At 40.4% G+C, this 24893-nt stretch overlaps 1 protein-coding gene across 4 annotated transcripts in view; it reads right to left on the reverse strand.

Moving 5' to 3' along the window:
* Positions 1–569: 569 nt before the first annotated feature.
* cfap74 (cilia and flagella associated protein 74) overlaps positions 570–24893 on the reverse strand; it is a 47604-nt gene continuing 23280 nt past the window's right edge. For all 4 annotated transcript variants that reach the window (XM_061769276.1, XM_061769281.1, XM_061769271.1 and 1 more), the window contains 20 exons: positions 24261–24383; positions 24050–24171; positions 17838–17966; positions 11968–12055; positions 10582–10755; positions 10006–10139; positions 9682–9931; positions 8724–8852; positions 8505–8623; positions 7692–7826; positions 6931–7043; positions 6769–6824; positions 6270–6389; positions 5969–6124; positions 5051–5189; positions 3200–3354; positions 2962–3094; positions 2517–2635; positions 1255–1389; positions 570–1081 (listed from right to left, as the gene is read on the reverse strand). In XM_061769276.1, coding sequence (XP_061625260.1) covers positions 977–1081; positions 1255–1389; positions 2517–2635; positions 2962–3094; positions 3200–3354; positions 5051–5189; positions 5969–6124; positions 6270–6389; positions 6769–6824; positions 6931–7043; positions 7692–7826; positions 8505–8623; positions 8724–8852; positions 9682–9931; positions 10006–10139; positions 10582–10755; positions 11968–12055; positions 17838–17966; positions 24050–24171; positions 24261–24383 — 2634 coding nt within the window. In that variant the 3' untranslated portion in view covers positions 570–976. The remainder of the gene's footprint in view (positions 1082–1254; positions 1390–2516; positions 2636–2961; positions 3095–3199; positions 3355–5050; positions 5190–5968; positions 6125–6269; positions 6390–6768; positions 6825–6930; positions 7044–7691; positions 7827–8504; positions 8624–8723; positions 8853–9681; positions 9932–10005; positions 10140–10581; positions 10756–11967; positions 12056–17837; positions 17967–24049; positions 24172–24260; positions 24384–24893) is intronic.

Below are 24893 nucleotides of genomic sequence, written 5' to 3' on the forward strand. Positions count from 1 at the left end.
ACTGCAACAAAATGACAAACAAAGAAAGAAAATTCCAGAAGAGCCGAGAAATAAGGTAATTGACATCAGTCTGGAAAGGGTTACAAAAGCCATTTCTGAAGCTTTAGGATTACAGCGAACCATAGGGAGAGCCATTATCCTCACATGGAGAAAAGATGGAACAGTGGTGAACCTTCCCAGGTGTGGCCGGCCTAAGAAGTTTACCCCAAGAGAAGAGCAATGACTCATCCAGGAGGCCACAAAGGAACTCAGGACAACATCAAAAGTAGAACTACAGGCCTCCTGACCTCAGTTAAGGTCAATGTTCATGACACCACAATTAGGAGAGATAGCCAGTTATAGAAAACATTTCGGTTGTTACTGCTGAGGATGGCCCAACCACTTATTAGGTTTAGGGGGGCATTACTTTTTCACACAGGGCCAGGTAACTCTGAATAGTTTTCCTATTCAAATTTGGCAGCAGTGTTAAAATTGCTCTTTTCTGTGGTGTGTCAAATTTACATTTTCTTGGGCCTGCTTAGTGCCACTTTAACATGAGGGATAATTTTTTTTTCACACAGATAACTGAATTCTTTTTTTTAACTTGGGTTATATTTGTCTGATATTTACATTTGTTTGATGATCTTAAACATTGAAGTGGGGAAACTATGCAAAAAAATAACAATAATTTGAGAAGGGGGCCAATACTTTTTCACAGCAATGTACTTGACTGATTTCCCCCCAAAAAACAGAGAAACTAGGTATGAAAGAAGAACATTGATTTATCATACAGTTTGGTGCAGATCTGGATAAAGGTGCAGGGTTAGGAATTTCTAAAACATTTGTAAATATAGCGAGATAGGACAGCTTTTTCTGTCTGTACAGAATGCATGGTCATTCTGGTCATATAGACCTATAAACCACAATAAAAAATAATAGCAAATCTTTTGCCTCAATAACAGAATATCTAGAGAAAAGAATCCATGAAAAAAAGGAATCAGTCCACATGAGTGGAGACTAAAGCCATGAGGGTGACGTTGTATACCCTGGTTTCGTCACCTTTTACTGTGAGAGGCACACACATCTGCACCACTTCATTGGGCTGAAACACAAATTATTTACATCATTACTACACAATTTCACTCACTGGGAAGTCAATATTTGGAATTGTGTTAATTAGAAATTTCACTTGCTGTTTGATGATCACATATATTGCATTTGAAAACATTTATCCTTTCTAATTCAAAAAGAAGCCAAAATTGCAATCTTCCTGACCTTGTGTCCACTCTGGGGGGTCCATGTGAGCTTGATGGTGTGTCTGCTGCCTGCCTCTACGCTGCCTTTGCTGGGCTCCACACTGAAGCCCCTCTGCTGCAGAGAAGCCAGGTTGTCCCAGAGAAAATCACTCCCCTGAATGGGTGGGTCCAAACAAGCAGTCAGAATACAATCACTGCATTGGCTTATACTACAAACATATTTCACTTTACATGCATTGGGGACTTGAATATAGGCCTTAACAATTTTTAAATAATGAGATATGGTTATGAACTGTTATGCTGTCTTTTACAACTACAGTCCAACAATTACAACAGCGACAAAACTGTAATTTACCACCTTCATCAATAGGTAAAGCAACTCCACTCTTATTTGTGGTTTCATCTCTTATACCTGTATATTGGAACGCATGAGAAAGTCCTTAAAGATGCCCAGTTGGATACATTGTGGGCATCCATATGCAGGCTTTTAAACTCATTCACTGCCAGCCATTTTCATTTTTCATTGCAGGTTGCCATATTGCCAGTGCCCCATATTTTGACTGATCTTTCAAGAATATTGTGCTCTGCGACAATATAAGAACTGACCAACCAAAGAGTAATCTCTTTTTTGATCAGAATTTTTTGTTTCTAGTTTTTTTTTTTTTTACGTTATTTTAGTAGTCAACAGTAGAACACGGGTTGGTTTAAGCAAAACCACTGGTTTCTGCCCAAAAAGCGGAGCAAATGAGCTTTTTGTGAAAATATATTTTGCTTTTGTGGCATCAAACTATAAAACAAGAAAAACGAGATTCAGAAATGGCTTTTGATGGCAAAATAATAATTTATTTACAGATACAGTGGCACCTCGATTTAACAGACTACACCTAAACTTGTCCGACTTCCAACATGGTGGCATTTTTCTCGCTCATGATGGACATGACGAGCCAAGATTCACCCCTTAATCTTTATCGTCTAATCAAAAGCTGTCCTTGATATATCCAAGGTGATGCACTACTATCTACAGGGATCTGTTAGCCATTATAGTGCTCTAGAAACCTGAATTTCACAGACCAGCTAGGCAAGACTCTCTTCCACCCCTAACCTTTGAAAAATGTTCTCGACAAATATATTTATCCGTGTACTCGCATTCACGTCCACAGCAGTGACTGAGGTACGTTATTACAATTGTATTTTGTGCAATTTGGTATTAAAAAGATTATTGACCCCTTTATAACACATGATCATGCTCTTTATAGAAACGTTTCACATCTGCCTCACTACCTTCTTACTGGCCCGTATGCAGCCTATTTGCAGCTCCCTGACTGCAGGTCTGATGGTCCCCATACTGTAGCTCGCTCGCAGAGTGACCAACACAGGGATTTCCATCTCCTCTGACTGTCCTGGTAGAGAAGAGCAGGAAATGTTAACTCATTCCCCCCTCCCCCAAGTTGAATTGACCGTCTCGTGACAAGCAAAGAAACCGTCAGTGGGGACAGTTAAAGCATACATTGTAGTAATTGCACATGCAGCTCAAGCAGTGAGCCCGGGAGTTATTAATCATCTTTAAAAAATACCCGTCTGCTTTATCCGGCTCGTTGGATAATGCACTTGAACATCATTTCATCAATAGCAATGGTGTAGCATTGATCAGTTCCATACCATTAATCATCGAGTTTATAATATCGCAGGCTGAGAACATCAGAGATGACGGCAGAAGTTAATGTACCTGCGAGTTCAGGTTGACTGGTTATTAGTGGAGGAAGAAGGGATTCAATAGGAACTGTCAGTGGGTCTCCTCCATTTAGATACATATTGTGTGCAGACGCTGCACCTCTCAGATCCAAGACACACAGTTTAGTCTAGCACACAGAAACAGATTCACACTTAAGATTGGAACATTAGCGATAGCATCGGCAGCTCGCATGGCCTAATGACCATTAAAGCTGTGTGTTGCTTTTTGTGACCTTATTGACAAGCTCAATGGTGAGCCGATCCGAATAGTTGACCGAGGGGTGATCGGGGTGAAAGGTGACAACCACGTCCTGGCTTTGTCTTGCAGCAATGCTTGCCTCCACCGGCTGAACACTGAAAACACTTAGCCCATTGTAGTTGTGGGTCCCTGTACATGACACAACATATACACAATTTATACTAAGGTGGTTGCCACTGATACAGCTGTTTGTTTTTCTGATACATGAGATAAGGTTGATAATCAAATACACCAATTCGACCACACAGTCGACCACAATTACAACCGATTTGCAATTAAAGAATGACTCTTTTACTCCTTTGTCATAAACGGTAATTTCACATAGAAAGAATTGCATATCACTATGTGAGAGCGGATAGTTTTGCCGGCACAACCTTTAGTTTCATATACAGAGGATATAAAAAGTCTACACAAACCTGTTGAAAGGCTGGATTCTGTAACAGTATTATGAAACAGTGATAAATAGATAAAACATTTCAAAACTTTCCCCACCATTAATATGACCTATAACCTGTAAAACGTAATTGAAAGAAAAAAAGAAGACATCTTATAGAGAGGGGAAGTAAAAATAATGTGCTTGCACAAGTGTGGGGATGTGGCTGGGATCAGAAGTAACCAATCACATCCAAACTCATGTTAAGTGGTAGTCAGCACACCCCTGCCACAATTAAAGTGCCTCTGATTAACCCCAAATAAATTTCAGATGTTCTAGTAGGCTTTTCCCTTTTTATTGTTTTGTTTCTAGCAGAAGCCTCAAGGAGAATGCTTACACTGACTCCTATTCGGAACTGTTTCTAATTACCTCTAGTTGCAGCTGAGGAATAACAGGCCCAAATCATAACGTTGTCACCACCATGCTTCACTGTAGGAATGGTGTTCTTTTGGTGATGAGCAGTGTTATGTTTGCTCCAGGCGTACCTTTTGAAATTACAGCCAAAAAGTTTCACCTTGGTTTCATCGGACCATAACACGTTTTTCCCAAATACATTAGAGAGATTGTTTTGCAAAATGTAGCTAGGGTTGAATGTTTTTCTTTGTAAAATGGGGCTCTCTTGCCATCTTACCAAACATATGAAGAAGACGGAAGATTGTTATCACATGTACTAAACAGCCAGTACTTGCCAGAAATTCCTTCAACTCTTAGCAGCCTCCCTCACCAGTTTTCTCATCTTTTAAATTCTGTCGTCCCGTTCTTGGTAATATCACTGTTGTTCCATGGTGCATTTAATGCCTTGGAAACCCTTATCCTGACTGATAGTTTTGAACAACGAGATCCCTCTGATGCTGTGGAAGCTCTATGCCGACCATGGCTTGTACTGTAAGATGTGACTACAAAAATGTCGGGAAAGCCTGACTAGAAGAGCTGGACTCTATTTTGGGTTAATCAGAGGCACTTTAAATGGTGGCAGGTGTGTACTGACTTCCATTTAACAACACTATGAATATTGGTTAATTCTGAACAAAGCCAAATCCCCAGTTATAAGAGGGTGTGCACACTTGTGCAACCAAATTATCTCAGTTGTTTATTTGTACTTCCCCTCTATTTTTTTTCAGTTCAGTTGTATAGGATAGAAGTTACATTAATGGTGGAAAACATTTTGAAATAATTCAGTGTTTTCAATTAAGTTGCATTAATTGAGTTGTTGTATGTTATAGGTTACATTATTGGCAAAAAAAAAGTTTTGAAATGACTTATCTTGGTCTCATTTTTCCAGATCACAAAGTGAAGACTTATTATATCCATTGCAACTACCTCTGGCCCAGCATTACTACCTACCTACTCACTTAGTCATCTACTTACTTAGCAACCTATCCACCTACTTACCCACCACAGGCTGGATCTTAGAGTCTGTGTAGCCACCCAACAGTAGGGCCACCTTCTCATCAGCACCTTGAGTCTTGGAGGGCGAGAGGCTGTACAACATCGCCTTGAAACCCACTGCAACAGCCGAGCTGTTCTGGAGCTACAATCAACGCAAGGCTTAAGTGGCGACAACAACACAAAACCTTACAGTCCTGCCATTTGAAGATCTGAAACAGGGGTCGGCAACCGTAAATGTTCAGAGAATCATTTGGGCTGGTTTACCTACCTGGGGTCAAATAGCTCAATAAATCTTAGCGCCAGGTATTGCACGTCGGCACTTGTGATGCATATTTTGAGAAAATGTTTTATTTTAATGTTAACAAAAGAAACCGTGATCTTCAAATGTAGAATTACATTTGAAAAACGAACAAAGTAAAATCAAAACAAATTGAAATCAAACACTCAATATTTATTTTCCAAAGTCCGAGACAGCAGAAGGATGAAAGAGCCACATATGGCTCTGGAGTCGCAGGTTGCAGACCCCTGATCTAGAAGGTGCAATGCAAACATCACCAGCTTACCCCAAATAATCAATCTTTATTTGCACATTACTGGCAAGGTCATTAAGCGAGTGGATGGGGATACAACCTGGTTCTGGATCCTACAAGTTGCAACCTAATTATACATTGCTCTTACACTGTCGTAATGAGCAATATTTAGACATTTAAAATAACCTTGGCTTGCTTTGGAAAAAAAATGACTCAAAAGTTATTAAAAGAAAGTTTTCCAGTGTACAACAAAATAACACAAGAACAATTATTAGACAGGGATGTGACATTTTTCACCTATTATAATCAAATCAAATTATTTTTAAATGATGTATTTATTTTTTTTTCCATTGGACGATCAGCTCGTGCTGATGAGACTGTGTTGGCTCACCTTCAGGACCTGTGAGGTGCTCTCCTTTTCCATCACATAACCAAAGTCCAAGAGACCTCCAGAGTGGGAGGAGGTGATTGCAGGAACTATTCCCTCCCCCCGCAGAGTCACGGCCAAGGTCATCTTCTGACAGCGCACCTCCAAAGTCTCACAGTACTAAAGATCAGAAGACCTGATTAGATACTGCTCAAAATATATCACATGCTCAATGTCATTCCATAGAATGACAAATGTGCATGATTCATATGTCAATAACTAAGGAAAGAACCATCAATGAGCAGCCTTAATTTAAATATGGCACCTTTTTTTCTAACGTAGGACAGAAGGCCAACACCAGCGTGTGTTTCTCTCCAGGTCCTATGCCTCTGAGTGAGTTAAGAAGTGAAAAGGGGCCATATATATCCAGCAATGATGACCTCAACTTGAAAACAAGCACAAAACAATGGTGACATGTAGCCGGTAAGTAATATTGATTTGAGTCACAGCAGCAGGGGCAATTGAAGATTGAAGACATCACTGAAAAATAGGCACATTTAGCCAGCAGGCACAATTAAAAATCGAAAAAACAACAACAATCAACATTATACACTGTAATATATACAAAAAACACACCCTGTTGAATATCATGTAATTAGGCTTACAGATTTTTTCAACCAAAATATAGTTGCCTGAATAGAAAAGAATATACTAAATTAACTGTAAAATTATGTTGTCTGGTGTGTTGAATATACAACAACAACAACTACTACTACTGCTCCTGCTGCTACTACATGCTCAATATTCGATGGTGAAATCAATACCTCCAAAGATTCCTCCGAAATGTTCTGGGCTGAAAATCGTTTAATCACTCTCTCTCCTAAAAAAAAAAGAGGGACCGAAAAGCCTTAAGTTTAAAACACAACCATACACACGCATGTTTGGTATGACACTTGGGAATTGTGTACTTACTGTACAGTACTAACCTACTGCCACTTGGTGGAAATCCAAGGCATAATTTCTGATATTGCTGGATACCACCACTAGAGGAGGCTGTACAGCAGGACATTGTAGCTTCAAGTAGACGGTATTGAGAGGACTGTGGAGATATTATACAGAATATACGAAATGAGTGTGTGGAACACTTATCCATTCTTAACATTCTTCTACATCGGGGGTCCTCAATTTTATGGGGTCCAGGAACCCTTTACAAGAGAGACATTTTTACAAGGACCCCACCTCACTCCCCCCTATCTTAACACCAAAAATTCACAAAATTCCATTGAATAAAATACAATATTTATCACTGCTTTCACTAACAACAACGCTGGAATCAGAGAGGAGCTAGTTTACAAAAGCACAGTCAGTGTTGCCAAGTTAGTGACTCGATCGCGATATTCAGTGGCTTTTCCAACCTGTTTTTCGAAAAAGCGACTAGCGAAAAAGACAAAACTGAGTGGAATCCTTTTAACATTGTTTGGCGTATGAGTCATAGTCACAGTCATATCAGAGCTTTTAATTGGCTGAAAGCTAAGGTAGGGAGAGTTATTCGTTTAAGTGTTTGTTTTGTTAGCACGCCGCTCCCCATTTGTAGGTACAGACTCATTAAAAATTATATGGCATACTGTAATTTATTGCAAATTATTTTGCAATTAGTCACGGCTCGCGGACGCCCGGGGAGGTGGGGACCGCAGTTTTGGGAACTACTGCTCGAGGCAGTTCTAAATTTGAACTCTGGCTGTTTTACCTCCATGTTGGCTGGGTCTGCCTGTCTTCCTCGGGTGGGTCTCCGTCGGACACAAAGCAGGGGATGGTGTACTCGCTGTAGCGCGAGGTGAATGAGTGCAGCAAAGACGCCCTCGCCTCCTCAAACCTTTGACCTCTAGAAATCAAATTTGAAATAAAACAATGAAAATTAGATTGTTTGTTGTTTGTCGGTGAGTCTTAGTAAGTAAGTGAACAACATAATTTACAACAAGGTGCAAACCACTGGTAACGTTCAACCAGATAGGAATTTGCCAATACTATACATCTAAAAAACCAAAAACACTATCCAACAGTCAGAAGACTTGGACAAAAACCAAGGACAATTTGTATCAGAATGATGAGAAGATAGAAGGAGAAAGAAAGGAACAGCTCCTCCAATTGCGAGGCGAAAAGGATGACACGCTGTCAAATGATAGGACGGTTTCCATCTACAGGCACAATTTATATACGGTAATAAAAACTATGCAAAACTAAAAGGGCAGAGCAACTGAAACTGCATGATAGGATTGCATTGAAACTAGTGATCTCTTGAGTGTTGATGCAAATACGACGTAAGACAAGTAATGTTCATCTTCGCGTGGATGAGTGAACACGGCAGCATGAAAGGAAAGATAACAGTATTTGGAGTTTTGCTAATAAAGAAAACTTTAATAACAACAATCCTGTGTTGTTGGATCTTTCAACTGTCCGTAACGTTAATTGGGTTTAGCCTACTTGGAACATACTTCACACGTGTAAAACGGTTCTTTTAAAAACAATTTATTCGACGTACAATGTTAGAACACACTCTTACCCTGCATCTATGTTGTCGGGGGGTGGTGTCTCTATTGGGGTTGCAGTTTTGGAAAAATCAGACATTTTGCTGCTCTTGGACAATTTCTTCCCTTTATTGGGCTCCGCCTCCCTTTTAGCCTTTCAAAACAACAGTAAAATCAGTACCATCACTGACATGAGAGTGAACAAAATTATTAGTGAGGTCTGAGTTGCAAAATAAAGGAGGGCGAAGTTACACCTCCTCTTCAAGGAGTTTTTTAATGTCCTCCTCATTGGTCTGCTTGGCTTTGAGGAGGAGACGCAGGGCCTCTTCCTTGATATCCCGGTCTTCCAATTTGGGTTTAAATGTGACCAGGACCAAACACCTCTAGAGTGGAGGAACAAAGATGAAGACAAACACTGGTTAATATTGGTGATCGTAGAATACATAAATACAACAATAATGTTACGTTCAATTAAATAGGTTGTCTTCAATGCACCTAACATGCATGTTTTTGAAATGTGGAGGTATCTGTAGTACCCCTTGCACTGTTGCACAGACAGGGAGAATACGCAGACTCCAAACTGTGAGGCTCGCTAACCAGTCTTCCAACGTGCAGCCATTATTTTCAAGAGTATGTTTTAAAAATGACGCTCACTTCTGTCAGATTTTCAGCAGAGGGCGGCCTAACACCGTAGCAACATCTCCATTGAACCACCGGCAGCTCGGAGTAATGTTGTAGTAACTGCATCGACTTGGTAATGAGCTGGAAGATCAGTGAGCTACTATGAGTTGTATGTCTTCTTTGTTAAAAATACAACAACTAAAATGTATTCATAAATAGAATAAGAATAGTTTTTCAGAAATGGGTATGGATCTTATTATTGTCATTGTCCAAAAATATAGGGTGCAGCAATAAAGGAAAAGAAACTAAAGTATTTAGCTGACCTAGACTGGACAATAAACAACAATGCATGGACCAATTATTTTCCCACTAAATCAACTCAAAATAGTGCATTCTTTACTCTTGGCGAGAATGAGTTTGAAGTTTGATAAGCAAATTCAAAACACTTCCAATTCGTTATAAACCCCCAAAATACAAGATGTAAACATCAGGAGTAGTTCACGTTTGAGTAATAACATCTAACTACAAATGACGGAACTGTTCGTTAAATGTAAGCCTGAACTCGGAAGACGTGCCCCAACCTGCTCTGACCTTTCCAGGCAGCAGGCGTCCTGCAGCAGGAGTGATACTGATGCTGGAGTCTTGAGGTGGGGTGAAGGAAAACAGTCTGGCCCCAGCAGAGGGTCGTTGTTTGGACTGGTTTCGGACGGTTTGGTTATAGGTGAGGTAAAGGAGAGCGGTGGAGTGGTCGCCAACTGCCGTGGGCCCAAACTGCACCAGAGAATGGGAGAGCGCCAACGTTGGGCAAACGCCCATGGCACGGCAAGCCAGGGGAAAAACTCTTGACGACAAATACGAATGCAATATAATTCAATTGTCATTTCAGTGACATACAATAAAGGGCTCCAAGTTCACCTGTTGATTCCTGACTTGCAACTTAGATGGAAACGGTACTCTTTTGCTTTGTTGGCGCTGAAAATGATATCAATCTCCAGTGTTTCTTGCGGGAGAAGCGTGCCGAAGCCATCGTTAGGTTGGACGTCAACAAACTGCAGTGTGAGCAGAACATACAGCAAATGCTTAGATTTTATAATAAGCAAAGGGAATATCACGCATTTTAATATATCCAACTATCAATGGTTATATGCAGTTGTACGTGCTTTCACAACTTCTGAACCCAAAAGTCTATAATGTTGCACAGTATTTCCTCACGGGTTAACTGTAGGAAAAATCTCATGGCACACGACCAAACAAAAATATCACAAAAAAAAAAAAAGTCAATAGACAGATAATGATGTGCCCTCTGCCATCTAATGGAAGAGCATTTTATTGTTTTGCCTGCCACTATACATTGCTGGCATAGATTAATACAGTAATCACCACTATTCCAGGATCGAGCTCTACCGCCAATAGTGAAAAAAGGCGATCAATTGATAATTGCCTTTAGATGCCACAAGCAAGTTGGTGGAAAAACACACTTGGACGCAATACCTCTGGAAGGCCAACAAAACCAAACTCTTGAGGTAGCAGGGACATGTTGGTCAGGCGTACGCTGCTCTTGACTGACTGGTAGATAGAACAGTAGCCAAAGTCCACCTCGCTCTGACCAAACTTCAAGTCGGATGATGTCACAATTGCTTGGACCGTGTAAATGACAGGCTGCACCTGAACAAATCAACATGATAAGTGGTTAAAGCTTTGAATATTTTCTAAATGCAGTTGATATCAGCATAGTACACATAAATGTATTATAATCCGTAACAACTTTATTTCATTTAGAATTGTTTATTCGGACATACCGTATTTCCTCATACTGTATAGTGATTTTTTTTATTCACTAAAATGCAGGGAGTAACTATGGCTGTAGAGTGGAGAGCATTTTATAATTTTATATCCATTGTGCAATTTTTATATTGTATACAATCTTCCCAGAAATCGGCTTACTTACATTATTTTTCTGAAAGCTAATCGATAAAACTGATTTTCCTCCCTCACTCCTGTGTTGGCAAAAATTCTTTTTTTTATTTTGCTTTTGGTCTGCATTGCATACGGGAGCACTTTCTATTTAAACTCCAGCGTAAACTCCAACTTCTTTACAGATGCTCCGCAAGTAGTGTGTGCTGTGGTAATGATGCCTGGGAGGCGCCCACTTGATGTGCGACATTCATTCATTCAAGTGGACGTCGTCTATTCAAGTGGAGGAAAAACAGTAATGCCAATCATCATGTCATGTTGTCATTATCGTGTCTCTAAAGCCTTGGCATATAAATCATATCCCACCAACCCCAATTTCTATATTTCTCTGCAAATATTTGCTCTCAAATGCCGCAGGTTATATTGGTTCTTGACCTTACAACAACGTATGTGCGCTTGCTTGTGTGTGCAAGCTTTAATGCCAGGAGCTCAGGGCGTGTAGGTGACACATTTGGTGCTCCACAGGAACATCCTGCCCTTGTCTTTGGCTCATTGTCAGAGCTCTACCTCCCCTCCTTGTCCATGCAGGGACAGGGAATCAGGGCTGGAGAGGGAGGACGCGGAAGGTGACGATTTGCAAGAAGACTGAATACATTTAGATTTACCAGGATGAAAACACGACTGGCATCAGTGCAATACCAGTGTTTAAGCAGCTGCTCTGTATTTCAGAATCTAGGCTTCAGTCGAGAGACATTTTCCTTTAGACAATGCGGAACAACCTTTATGCTTGGCTTGTTAACACCCATGGAGCAACTGGGCCTAGGGGGTACGAGATAATTTTAGATAACCCTATAAATAGGTTCCAACCTCCAGTGGCGCAGCTTCTGTTCGGGGATAAGGATGAAGAAAATGTTTCTAGAATCACGGAAATGACATCATTTTAATGTTAAGTGTAATAACAACCTGCCCTGCAACTTGCACTGCCATTGGAACCTCCAGGACACTAGTAGCACTGTCAAAATACTTATTAGCATCTTGGGGTAAGGTGTTCCTGGGAGACAAACGAAAACAAAAGACAAAAGAATGAAAAATTCCCTCCCTCACTCCTGCACTTCCTTGTACACCACACTTGTTTTGAATTGCATTTTGTGGTGAATAACTTCTTTTTACATTCTTATCACAGTTAAGAATGTTCAAATGTATTTTGCCATTACCTTTAGAATGATTCAATATTTCAAGATGGTGACAACTTGACATTGGAAATGGATTCTTCCCATTCATTCCGAAGTATGCTTTTTTTGAATCAGTCAAAAGTAGATTATAAAAATATCATTTAAAAAATGGCGCACATTAGAAAATGGACAAGCAATAAAATGGAAAAGGACAAAGGGAAAGGAAAAGTACACAAATACTTTTCACCTAAAACATGGAGCTGCGATGTAGGCCATTTTCCCCCTTTATTCTTATTTTTCTGTTGTTGTTTTAATGAAAGGCGAAGGTTAAACCTTTAACGTTCCAGTGTACAGCGTTAACTTAAAAAAATTATTCACACGACATTTTCTGACCCTTTAATAGTCAAAACCAGGCAGACATTTTGAGGCTTAGGTGTTAAAGGGTTAAAAACAATGGTAATAAAAAAAATAGTACAAACACCGCCAACAATTTAGCTCATGTCTATGATACCAAAATTCAAGTGAGCTTTTCAAACAAAGACCAGGATTCAGACCCAGAAGGCCCATTATTTGACTTTAACCCACGACTGTGGGATCGGCTCGCCAGGGAAAGCAGGAGAGAGACGCAGAGCACGCCTCCACACTGCTGTAGGTTGTAGCCATGGTGATAGGAGATGGAAGTATGATTCAAAGAGGACCAGTACTTATGCACATGTAAAACTCCGGTCCCTCAATACCCCTCGTATCCAAGAGCTACATGCTTGAAGAATACAAGCGAAAACTGTACATGGATGTCAAAGGGAAATGTACATCTTCATCATTTGGTCAAATGTCAACGCGAGTTCCAAATATAGAACTATCTACCACCTCTCACATTTTCTCTTAGGAAGCCAGCCGCTCTTTCTAAATACAACCTAGCTTCTCTTGTTTTTCAGCCGTGCTGTTCATGTTGGATGAAGGTTTGAGAGCTAATGCTGCAGATGGTGGTTTTAAGGCTCCAAAAGCATTCGAGGCAAGTTGTCTTCAAGAATTTGTCATATTCCGGGTTTGACAACAAGTGTGTATTTCATATACCACAGGCATTATTATTACATGCTGGAAATGTGCGGTTCTACTGTCAGTCTATTTACGGCTGCGAGCAAGAAAAATTACTTCATAAAATGCCCAAATTACATCTGAGCATTAACAAAGGGGAGTGATGAAAATGAATAGTTGTAGCCTGACCAATGAGTGCAGAGCGTGTATTTAAGGAAGCACTCTGGTGGTGCCTGCTAATAGAATCGCTGCTGGAAAGTCACTCTTGAATTAGCTTGGCAGGCCAGAGTGGAAAAGCCTGGCGGGGTATCACCAGGCCCATATGCTCTGGGGAATTTTGAGGATGGATGACTTTTCAGATTTGTCAGCCTCCTTCACAGATTGGTGTGCGTGTTCCGTTTCCTTGTGCCCAGATTATCCACAGCGTCAACCGCAAGTCCTTCTCTACTTGTCTCATGTGATTACACTGAGATGAGTCCAGAACCTGAACAGGTGAAGTAGTGACTCTGCGACACGGGTTAACTGTAGAAATTACTTACTTGACTCTTAATGAGTTATGATCAATTTTTATCTAAGAATGACGATTGAAAAAAAAACCAAAATCTACTGTTTTAAATCTATGTTGAAATAACAGCTCTGCAGTGGAGTCTCCAAAGCATCAAACTGTAACCTTTATAAACACCTTTAACATTCCTAACTGTCATACAAATAATAAGAGAAGTTAACTAAAATTCAGTTAAATCGCGGAAGACACCTGACAGAACCGTAATAGAAGGCACAGGAAGATGTTTATCACCTCGTGGCGTTTGAGCTGGAAACAGTCGGTGTTGAATGTAATATACTGTATGTTGATGAGCAGTCCGATAGCACGTCTTTTGTTTGTGGCTGCCATTTAAGTTATGGATTCTGCATGGCTGGTTGTGAGAACGAGCAAGCTTTTCTCGTCAGCTTCATGCTAATCATTAGCCATTCATGCTTTTTATATAATTATAAAAACGTGTATGTAATTGATATTGTATTAACTGCACCTGCATTTGGCATTTGGCTGCAGATTTTGAGATTCATTTGTGTTATGTTAACATTACACGTTTCCTCTTTGGTAGCCACCCTTTTGTGGCGGCATCACAAAATTCAAAACAAAAAAGACAAAGAAGGAAAACATGCTAGTGGCCTTAATTTAATTTCGATGTCTGCAGAGCTGAAGTCTCACAACATTTACTGAAGATTTGTGTGATGTCTACTTTTGAGGTGGGACGGGGCCGGACCACGAATAGCAAAAATCTGTGGTAATTGACGCCCATTATTATTGCATTGAAATTGTTTAAAACAAAATAAATAAAATAAAAGTGTTTTCTCTCTGGAAAGAAAAAAAACCAAAACAAAAATAAGAATGAAAAAAAAATAAAAACAAATTGGAAAAAAAATCTGCAAATAGGTGACTATTCTGAACTTCTGACTATAGGTGACTATTCTGACTATGCTGAACCATGAGTATTCAGAGTCCATTGTAATTAAATTTGGTGTAACGCTAAATTGTACCACTTTTGGGGTCTTCGACTTTTGAGGTTCTACTCTTAAGCATTTTGAGGCAGATTTAACTACAAACCATGTTTTTTTTTTTTAAACAATTACATCCACTGCAACATGGACCCCTGCATGGATTTGACTTCACTATTAAAAAGTGATTATAAAAGGGATTACAACATGGATTAAGAGGTTTAGAGATATGTTATTCTGTACAAATAAATGAACCAAAAATGTCCAATGACCTCACAAGATATTGGCCAAATAATGATAGGCAACAAAGTTTGTTTCCCTCAACTTAATTAAAAATGTTGCTAATGGTGAGCGCAGCGGCGTGCTTTGCGGTGGCAGCGCCGGCCGTGCCGTTCCACGTAATCTGTTTGCAGGAAATCATCCTTGTAATCTCCCTTTTATCAGATGGAACTGCAGCTGTAGGACACTCTTCCGAGATTAAGCCTAAAACCGCTGATTCAAGGGATACTTTTCCAATGACTCTGCCATCAGGTTTGCCACAGCAGAGACCCGCGCCTGCAAAATGTATCTTTAGTTCACAATAAAATAATCTGAATCAGGTCTAAATTACTGTAAAGAATAAAAAAAGAGCACTTGGCTCAATAAGGTAGCTCAAATTCTATTAAAGAGGTCATATGTTTCGATTATTCTTATTGTTATTTGAAACAAAACAGTATTAATTCCCTGGTCAAGTGAACAATTTGTTCAACGAAGAGGTCAAATGGCCACTCATCACTTATTGTTTTCCTGGTGACTTAAACCATTACAAGCATATTCTGCATTCTGTGCACAGCTAAATGACAATGAGTAGCATTCCAATCAGATGACCAGGGTCACTAGCAAATGAACCACTGAGCTTGATATTGTGGAGAGGGGATTATGGAGAATATGGAACAATACGATGGATTTACAGTATGGGGTCGGGAGGGGGGGATGGTGGGAGAAGAGAAGGATGCAGTGAAGGAAAAGCTGGTGGGCAGGCAGAAGTCTGACTATGGACAGGAAGCAGAGCAAGAACCTGCAGGAAAGTTATGAGTCATTCTAGGTTCTCGTGTGTGTGTGTGTGTGTGTTTGAGAAGAAGACTATAAGAGTGAAAGCAACAAGGGTTTTAAAATTCAAACTGGCCTGTGGGTGGAAGGCCTTGGTTGAATTTTAAATGAAATCCCACAAAAGCAACCTTCCAAATTTTGCACAGAAGCAGGCCAGAGATGACATATTAATGAACTACCGATAGGAAGTTCGTGCTGGGCATCATCATTTGGCTGAGGAGGAGGGGAAAACAGCATGAATTTACGATAAGGCCAAAGCAACAGACCCCCCCCCTCGCTCCCCCCCAAAAAAACAACAACAGATATTTGTTGATGTGACTGCAGATGGAAGTAACACGGTGAATGACTGACAATTACTGTAAACATACTGCCAAAGACTTTTTTGAAGGCAAATACATGGAATAGTCTTCGATGCCCAAGTCAGTGGCCTGATCTCAAGCCAAACAGAAGATTTCTTTTATTTGAAGGAAAGTACACATGAAGGCATGGCAAAACATCTTTGATGTACATAGTCACTGCCTGCAAATTATTTTCCTCAAACTCTTAAAAATGAAATGGTTCTAGTTATCATGCCATATTTGAAGTACACTGTCATTTCTAAAAGGTGAATATGACTCCTCTTGAATTAAAGCAGGAACTCTACGCATGAATCACATCTTGAGTGCTTAATTTCAAATCCACTCTGGTGGTACATAAGGGTCATTTTCAAATAAATGGATCAATAATGGTAAAGACATGGCCCTGAGCAGCAGTTTGAAGGGCAACACGTAAATTGTACAACTCACACGATGTTTATGAAGCTGTTTGTCTTTACCGTTGTCCACTTTTGTCTTTAGCTTTAGCGTATTTCAGTAGGCCACCACCATTTGCTCTTTCAATAAGGACGGCCTTTACTATGAATTCCTAAAATATTAAATCATCAATAACTTTTTGAAAACACAACTCTAAGCGTGGTTGTTTGAGCATTGGAGAAAAAATCTGTTATTGTGCAAATACTGCTGGAGCTAACTGTATGTGTGTTTTGTCAATAGATCCCCAGAAATGGATTGACTGATTTCTTTATTTGGGATTATCCACAAATGGTAACAAATCTTCAGAAACGTCTGATCTTCCCAATACTATCCAAACAATGGAAATATCTCCAACAGCAGTGCGGTCAAAGAGTGTTGTCTCTTTGCATTATGAATACAAGCCTGCTCATAAACAGTGAGGTTTCCACGATGGGACGAGAAGGATAAGCGTTTTCGCAAATAACAAAGAAGAAATTTGACGGAAGAGCGTAATGCGAAGCTTTGCGAGAGCTGCGAGTTAGAGCTGTTGTCGGGAATAAGAAAAACTAATTTGAGACGAAAAAAAAACCCACTACAGTAAAGCACAGAGGTGAAAGGCTAAGAAAAATACAAGTCTGCGTGAGAGAGTGGGAGAAGCCAGAGTGAGCAGTGCAGAAGCAAAGAGAGTATAGAGGCAGTAGGGAGGGGGCGGAGGCTGAGGCTTCTGCTAGGCTTCCCGCATGCAGCACGACTCGCGCTCTAATCCTCACATTAAAACCTCTGCTGATTCACTAAAGCAGATTACTGCCATTTCCCTCACTTTCCCCTCCCACCTCGCTGCTCTGGGAGAACCCCTAACTTTGTCATTTAATATAATTTGCCATATTTTCATCATAATGCATAACTTCCTAGCTATCAATACATTAGACTGCCAAGATACAAAGGAAAAGAGGGTGGGAAGAAGAAAACAAGCGCCCACATAGAGCGTGCATCTCATATTTGCCTTGGAGGTCTCCTGGTCGATTTCCTGGCATTCACTACTACACTCAAATCTTTTTTTGCGTGCGATTAGTATTACTAAATGTGCTTTTAATATATGGGGCTCTCTAAAATTACAGCCTAGTGCGACTGTGCTACACATCCAGTGCAAGTCCTTTCCTTTACACTTTTGCAGGAGGTCAATATTAACAGGCTTACGGTAAAATTGAAATTTGATTACGGCTGCTCCAGTGATTCCATTATGACTGCATCTTCTGCATGTGTCCTATACCTTGGCACAAACTTGAGGTGTGCAGTGAAGCTTGATTGAGCCTGGAGAAAGCCTGTCCTTGGTATGATCTCCATGTGTTTCCTCATCTCTGGCCACAGGTCAAAAGTAAGCTTCAAGGCTCTGCTGGTGCTGGCATGCAAAACACATGGATGATTATTATAAGACTGACAGCTGAAAGATATTGTGTTATATATGTATTGTATATTAATATTACAGTACGGTAAAACAAAAAACAAAAACATAAAACAAAATCAACCCTCAGCATTTTACATAACCGCATTACTTTTTTTTTTTAGGTAGCCTACATTATGATGCATTCACCATCTATGCAGATAGACAGTTACCTGTACATCTCATTCATCCAATCGCATTCAGACACTCGCCCATCCACTCACATTCAGATACCTTCATAGCCTCGCAGACAGTCTGAACTTGTAAAACAAACAGCAATTTACATAACACAACAGGAGGGTCGCTACTTGCTAACTAACTAAATAACATTTAATTGGCAGATTGCTTAAACTTGTCCTGATCATAATACTTCATGCCGCTTGTAATGACATGTACACACACTGAGGGACATCACAACAAATCAGTGGTTCTGTTGTAATGATTGGCACGTCTCCTGTCCAATGACAGTGACCGATCAAGTGACAGATCAAGTGTAGCCAATGACGCTACAGTCAGACAATAAAACTACAGTCGAGCCACACAAGCAGACTGAGTGAACAGAAACTGTGATGTGAAAATGCAATGTAACATACATTACTGAAATTCTAAGTTTGAATATTACAGAAATGTTACACGTATTGCTTTTCTGTACTTTACTATAGCAAAGAGCAATAGTGTACTTATTGTAATTTCATTAACATAACATAACCCAACACTGGGTTCAATACACTAAGGAAGACATTATAGCAGTATTGTTTATTACTTTCTTTTCTTAAAAGTAGGTATACTGGACATGTAACTTTTAAGGCAAGTTGACCTTTGGTTTGGCAACACTGCTACTGAAACACATCATGTAGAGTTACAGTATACTGCAGATATGGTTTACCTAGTGGCATTGAGATTTTTTTTTCTGACAATATTAACAAAAAACATTTTATATATATATATATATATATTTTTTTTTTTCCTCAAGGTCCGTCCGCCAATGAAATTGAAGGTCAAATCTCCAAACTTTTCAGATGCACATCTCGATATGAGGCAATTTCTGCTGGAGACACACACACATACAAAAGCTTTCACTTTCTTTTACTTTTCTCTTTTTTTGTTTGTTTGTTGCGTCTCTCCAACAGAAATTACCTCATAATGAGATGTGCATCCCAGGTCCATATCAATTAGGTCACCCAGTTTCTAGGAGCTCCAGCAGACGGTTGTGCCTGTGGCTACAAGCCTCAGTCAGCGTTTGAGATATAAATGGCTTTCCACCATGGGAATTTTCAAACCCATGAAAATTGTTGCACCTTTGCACCTTTGTAAAATAATAGGGGGGGACAAATTCATCACTTTTTTTTTGACGACTTTCATTGGATGATGAGAGGTTTTATTCAATGAGAGATGTCCACGCAAATGATCCCCCCCCCAGTACAGTCCAAATTTAAACATTTCGGTTCCCAGTTTCGATGCCTAGTCCTCACACCGTGAAGAAGAAGTGGCGAAAAGCAACAAAGAAGAACGGCCACAATGACGTGCTTGGAATAAGATTACATTGTGCAAAGGAGTTTTTCCTGATGTGTAGCGTCTGATGCGATGTGTAGTGTCTGATGCGCTCCGAGCCTCAGCCTACAACGCGCGGAGCTTCAATGAAGTCAATTGAGTGAGTGAAACAATAAAATACATTTATGCCAACATTGAGACAGCCAACAAGGGAAAGGGTTGCTTGCACTTTTGGACTGATGGTTTTTAGCGTTGATTTTAGTCTTCAAACCAACGTAAGCGCCTATGACAAAAAAAAATAAAAATAATAAAGCTTAACATTGGGTTAAAAGTTTACCATAGGAACTTTACATCACAATGAATTGGGACAAAATTCACATAAATGTTGTCTCACAGTATCATAAACACTAACATTGTGCCTCATTGGTGGGTAGGGAAAGTAATCAGCATTTTATAGCATTTGGTTCTATCCATAAAAACAATTTAATAATAGAAATAAATAAATAAATAAATAAAAAACAATCACCGGTGCCGTGTGAAGTTACTTTTTGTGCCAAAATGCCGAGTTCCGGTGCTTACCCTTCAAAATAAAAGGCTACAAGCTTAAAACAAAAAGTCAAGTTAAACACAGCGATTGGCTGGCAACCAGTTCAGGGTGACCCCGCCTCCTGCCCGATGTTAGCTGGGATAGGCTCCACCACGCCCGCGACCCTAGTGAGGAGAAGAGGCTCACAAAATGGATGGATGGATGGAAGTTATAACACATATAAACCATTTCACGTGATGAAACAGAATACAGGCGCAGCTATATAGCCTCAGTGAAATCAACTAACTCTCAGCTGTCAGTGAAGTCAACTCTCAGTCAACTGGGTGAGTGAAACATCCATCCATCCATCCATTTTCTGAGCCGCTTATCCTCACAAGGGTCGCGGGACTGCCGGAGCCTATCCCAGCTATCATCGGGCAGAAGACGGGGTACACCCTGAACTGGTTGCCAGCCAATCGCAGGGCACATAGGAACAAACAACCATTCGCACTCACAGTCATGCCTACGGGCAATTTAGAGTCTCCAATGAATGCATGTTTTTGGGATGTGGGAGGAAACCGGAGTACCCGGAGAAAACCCACGCAGGCACGGGGAGAACATGCAAACTCCACACAGGCGGGGCCGGGGATTGAACCCGGGTCCTCAGAACTGTGAGGCTGACGCTCTAACCAGTCGTCCACCGTGCCGCGTGAGTGAAACAATAAAATGAAATAGTTAAAACAGTTAAAATAACTATTTTAACGATGCTAAATTTAACTTTTAGCTGAAACATTAATTAATATTAAGTCAATTGGGTTAGTTCCACACACATTGCCTTTTAGTTCATAGGTTTGATATTGATACAGGTTATAAAGAACCTCGAGTCAAATGTTCATTTTAGTCTATGCTGCGGGCTGCTAAGAAAATGGATGTTAATAATTTGGACACCCTTTATTTAAACCATGTAAACTTTTCTGACCCAGCCCCCTAAAAGAATCGGAATCGAGAATCGTTTGGAACCGGAATCGAACTAAGGAATCGGAATCGCTCAAATTCAAATGATGCCCAACCCGATATTATGATGCTGTCATTACTGCAGCCAAATTATAATTTTGACATTCAGGGGTGCCGACAGAGTTATGGAGCCCCGTGAAAAAAACTTCAATCCTGCAAAATTAAAATACTATTATTTAATCATAATCATGGGCTTCCAGAATCGTTATTAGTTTTTCCCTCGTATGAATACTAACGGATGCATAATGGATCAATGATTTTATTATTTTTATTTTATTTTTTTAGTGCTGATGTACATTTGTGTACTGATTTGAAATGAGTAAGTATACAAATATTGGAATGTAGGAAAATGTGGTTGAAATCCTAATGTCCAGACATTCAAACGCCACCAGCCACAAACAAATACCAAATGTTTGTCTGATGAATGGGTGATCTTCCTGTCAGTGTCTCAATTGGAATGTGGCAAGGGTTTGAGAAAATGTACCACTGTGCTCAGAAAGCTCAGAACTTTGTGCTGTTTCTCACGTCACATGAATATCATTGCCTCCGTGCTTCAAGTATCTTTGTTTTTTTTGCCTAAAATGGCAGCCATATCACACAATCCAATGCTGCGCTGCACCGTAAATTGTGTTTTCACCTATTTCTATATTGCACAATATTTATTTTTATCCACACACCGATCAAAATAAAGTAAATATAACATCGTTCTGCAGCTGGAACTGATTAACTGCATTTCCATTCATTTCAATGGGAAACATTACCTCGGTTTGCTAACGTTTCAGTTTGAGAACGGAACCAATTTAATGTGTAACCTGAGCTTCCACTGTACTGTATTTTCCTGAGGTGTTGTTCAAGCGAACGACGCACTGCAGCAACTAATTTGAGGCACAGAGTCTATTAAAGTGAAGGCCACTATTTGAGGATGTTAATGAAAAATTCTGTATGATATCTGCTTATCAGATCTCAACAGACATGATGGCAAATGTTGAGACAGCTCTATCCACCCCCACAAAAAACTGTCAAGGCATTTTTGCCCATACTGCTGGAATCAGAGTGACATATTTTATGGTTTGCTTTCAGAGTTGCCGTCCACACTGAGGCTGTTGTCGTTGTCATGTTGTCACATGTCGCACCAGATGGCAGTTATCATAAAACAACCCCCTCCCTGCACAAATGTGCCTACTCCCCTACGTGTCACAATGACTATATAGGCGATGAACCACCGGCCTACCCACGTTTCTAACCCTTCCTACTGTCCTCATAATACATCTCATATACAGTATAATCTATATGATATTAGTTTATTATATTATTTATATTAGAGCGGATTTCTCAGCTCATTTATTTTTATTATGAATGCACACATTAAATATGTAAGTACAATTCAAAGTAATTCTTCCAAATTGTTTGGAAAAGGAAAGTTTTCGATTTTCATAAGCCACGTTCGTGTACAAAAAAAGGACTGTTTTGGCAGAGTGTACAATTGTATACTTTATAAATGAAGGAACTTGTGAGGGCTGGCACGGTGGGCGACTGGTTAGAACAGTTCTGAGGACCGGGGTTCAAATCCCAACCCCGCCTGTGTGGAGTTTGCATGTTCTCCCCATGCCTGAGTGGGTTTTCTCCGGGCACTCCGGTTTCCTCCCACATCCCCAAAACATGCATGGTAGGTTGATTGAAGACTCTAAATTGCCCGTAGGTGTGAATGTGAGTGCGAATGGTTGTCTGTTTCGATGTGCCCTGCGATTGGCTGGTGACCGGTTCAGGTGTACCCCGCCTCTCGCCCGAAGATAGCTGGGATAGGCTCCGGCAACCCGCGACCCTAGTGACGATAAGCGGTGAAAGAAAATGGATGGATGGAACTTGTGAGGAGTTGCGTTAGGTACCAACTTGCTCGTTCATAATCCATTACAAATCGCTTTAACGATAAATAAACAATAATGCCTATCACTTGTTTCATTCAGTCACATTACTGAGAAAAGTCTGAATCATAATGACACACTACTGTGCGCCAGTATGCATTATTTATGCACAAAGTGCAGGGTTGCAAGGTTTGACTTGAGCACATCCAGGACAAAAAACAAGCCGTACAGTATTACATTTCATTTAACCAATATGCCCAAGTACCTAAAGAACAAGACATTATCAACATTCTCGCTGGAGGGTGTCTCTAAATGTCAGCACAGTGACATTTAAACTAAAAACAATTAAAGTGACACTTATCACTATAATAATTAATTAACTAGCTTCCTGCTGAAGCAAGGTAGCAAAAATGCAGTATTGAAGTGAATCTGGACTGTAAAGCCATCTGACAACAAGGCAAACTATCCATCCATCCATTTTCTGAGCCGCTTCTCCTCACTAGGGTCGTGGGCGCGCTGGAGCCTATCCCAGCTGTCATCGGGCAGGAGGCGGGGTACACCCTGAACTGGTTGCCAGCCAATCGCAGGGCACATAGAAACAAACAACCATTCGCACTCACAGTCACAGTCACAGTCATGCCTACGGGCAATTTAGAGTCTCCAATCAATGCATGTTTTTGGGATGTGGGAGGAAACCGGAGTGCCCGGAGAAAACCCACGCAGGCACGGGGAGAACATGCAAACTCCACACAGGCGGGGCCGGGGATTGAACCCGGGTCCTCAGAACTGTGAGGCTGACGCTCTAACCAGTCGGCCACCGTGCCGCACAAGGCAAACTATTCATTTATATTACCAAGGCACACTGTATCTCTGATGTATTTATGGCTTGAGCTACAGTTATTGTGTCGGTTGAACATTAATGAGACATTACACGGTGGCAAATGTTTGATTCTATTTCTGAATCGCCATTGGCTTCAAGCTGCTTCTTCTTCTTTTTTTATTATTTTTTGATTAATTCATCATGAATGTATGAGACTATTCTGGGAATAGAACACTGTACGATAGCAACCACAGTGTATGTACAGGTACACTTTGGGATTAAAAATTAGATTTGAGACTAAAGTACCATCTAAAGTGTGGGGCCATACCTGCTTTGGAGTGTGACCACCTCTTGATAAAGGTGGTCAAACATGCAGATCTTCATGTCAATATTGGGCTCGACCACCCATACTGGGAGGCCCACTCCCTCACCCTTCACCAGGATGGCTATCTGTTGGAGCCAGTGTGTGTTCAGTTCCTATCTTGAAACAAAAATTCATCATCCTATAATAGATTATGATGACCATTCTTTTGTCTTACTGGGCAGCTGGTCGGATCTGAAAACTTGATGTAGAGGTCCAATTTGACTTCTCCGGGAACAGTCGGAGAGAATATTATCTCCAGTTTGACACTTTCAAAAGGTCCAATATCACCTTCTCTTACCTGAGATAGAAAAAACAAGTATTTATTCTAAGTAACCATGGGAATGTAAAATAGAATAAAATACACCATGATGAATGCAGGACAGTTTCACCATTTCTTCTTGCGAAGCAGAACTGATACTTCATCCACCACTACCGCATCCACCCAAATCAGTCAGCTGAGCAATTTAAAATGACACACAATCCAACTGCTACAAAGCACGAAGGTGATGATGGAAAAATTATAAATGAATGATAGAAGTCATTCTTTCACGCTATAATCGGGCCAGGATAGCGTGATGTATTATTTGCCATTATACAGCACAGCCTTCAAATAGGCCATGTGCAAGTACTGTATCAGTCAAAATGACAATGACGGAGGGGCTGGCATGCGAGTACATGCAATAACATAAGGCCATAACAAATGCGGATGGAGAGGTGATGCGCCATTAGCCCCTGCTACAGAGACGTAATGAACCCTGAACAACTCAAGAACGTCGCACAGGCTAATGTACCAGATATAAAACACAAG

This window comes from Phyllopteryx taeniolatus, chromosome 1, assembly GCF_024500385.1.
Source record: "Phyllopteryx taeniolatus isolate TA_2022b chromosome 1, UOR_Ptae_1.2, whole genome shotgun sequence".
Lineage (NCBI taxonomy): Eukaryota > Metazoa > Chordata > Actinopteri > Syngnathiformes > Syngnathidae > Phyllopteryx > Phyllopteryx taeniolatus.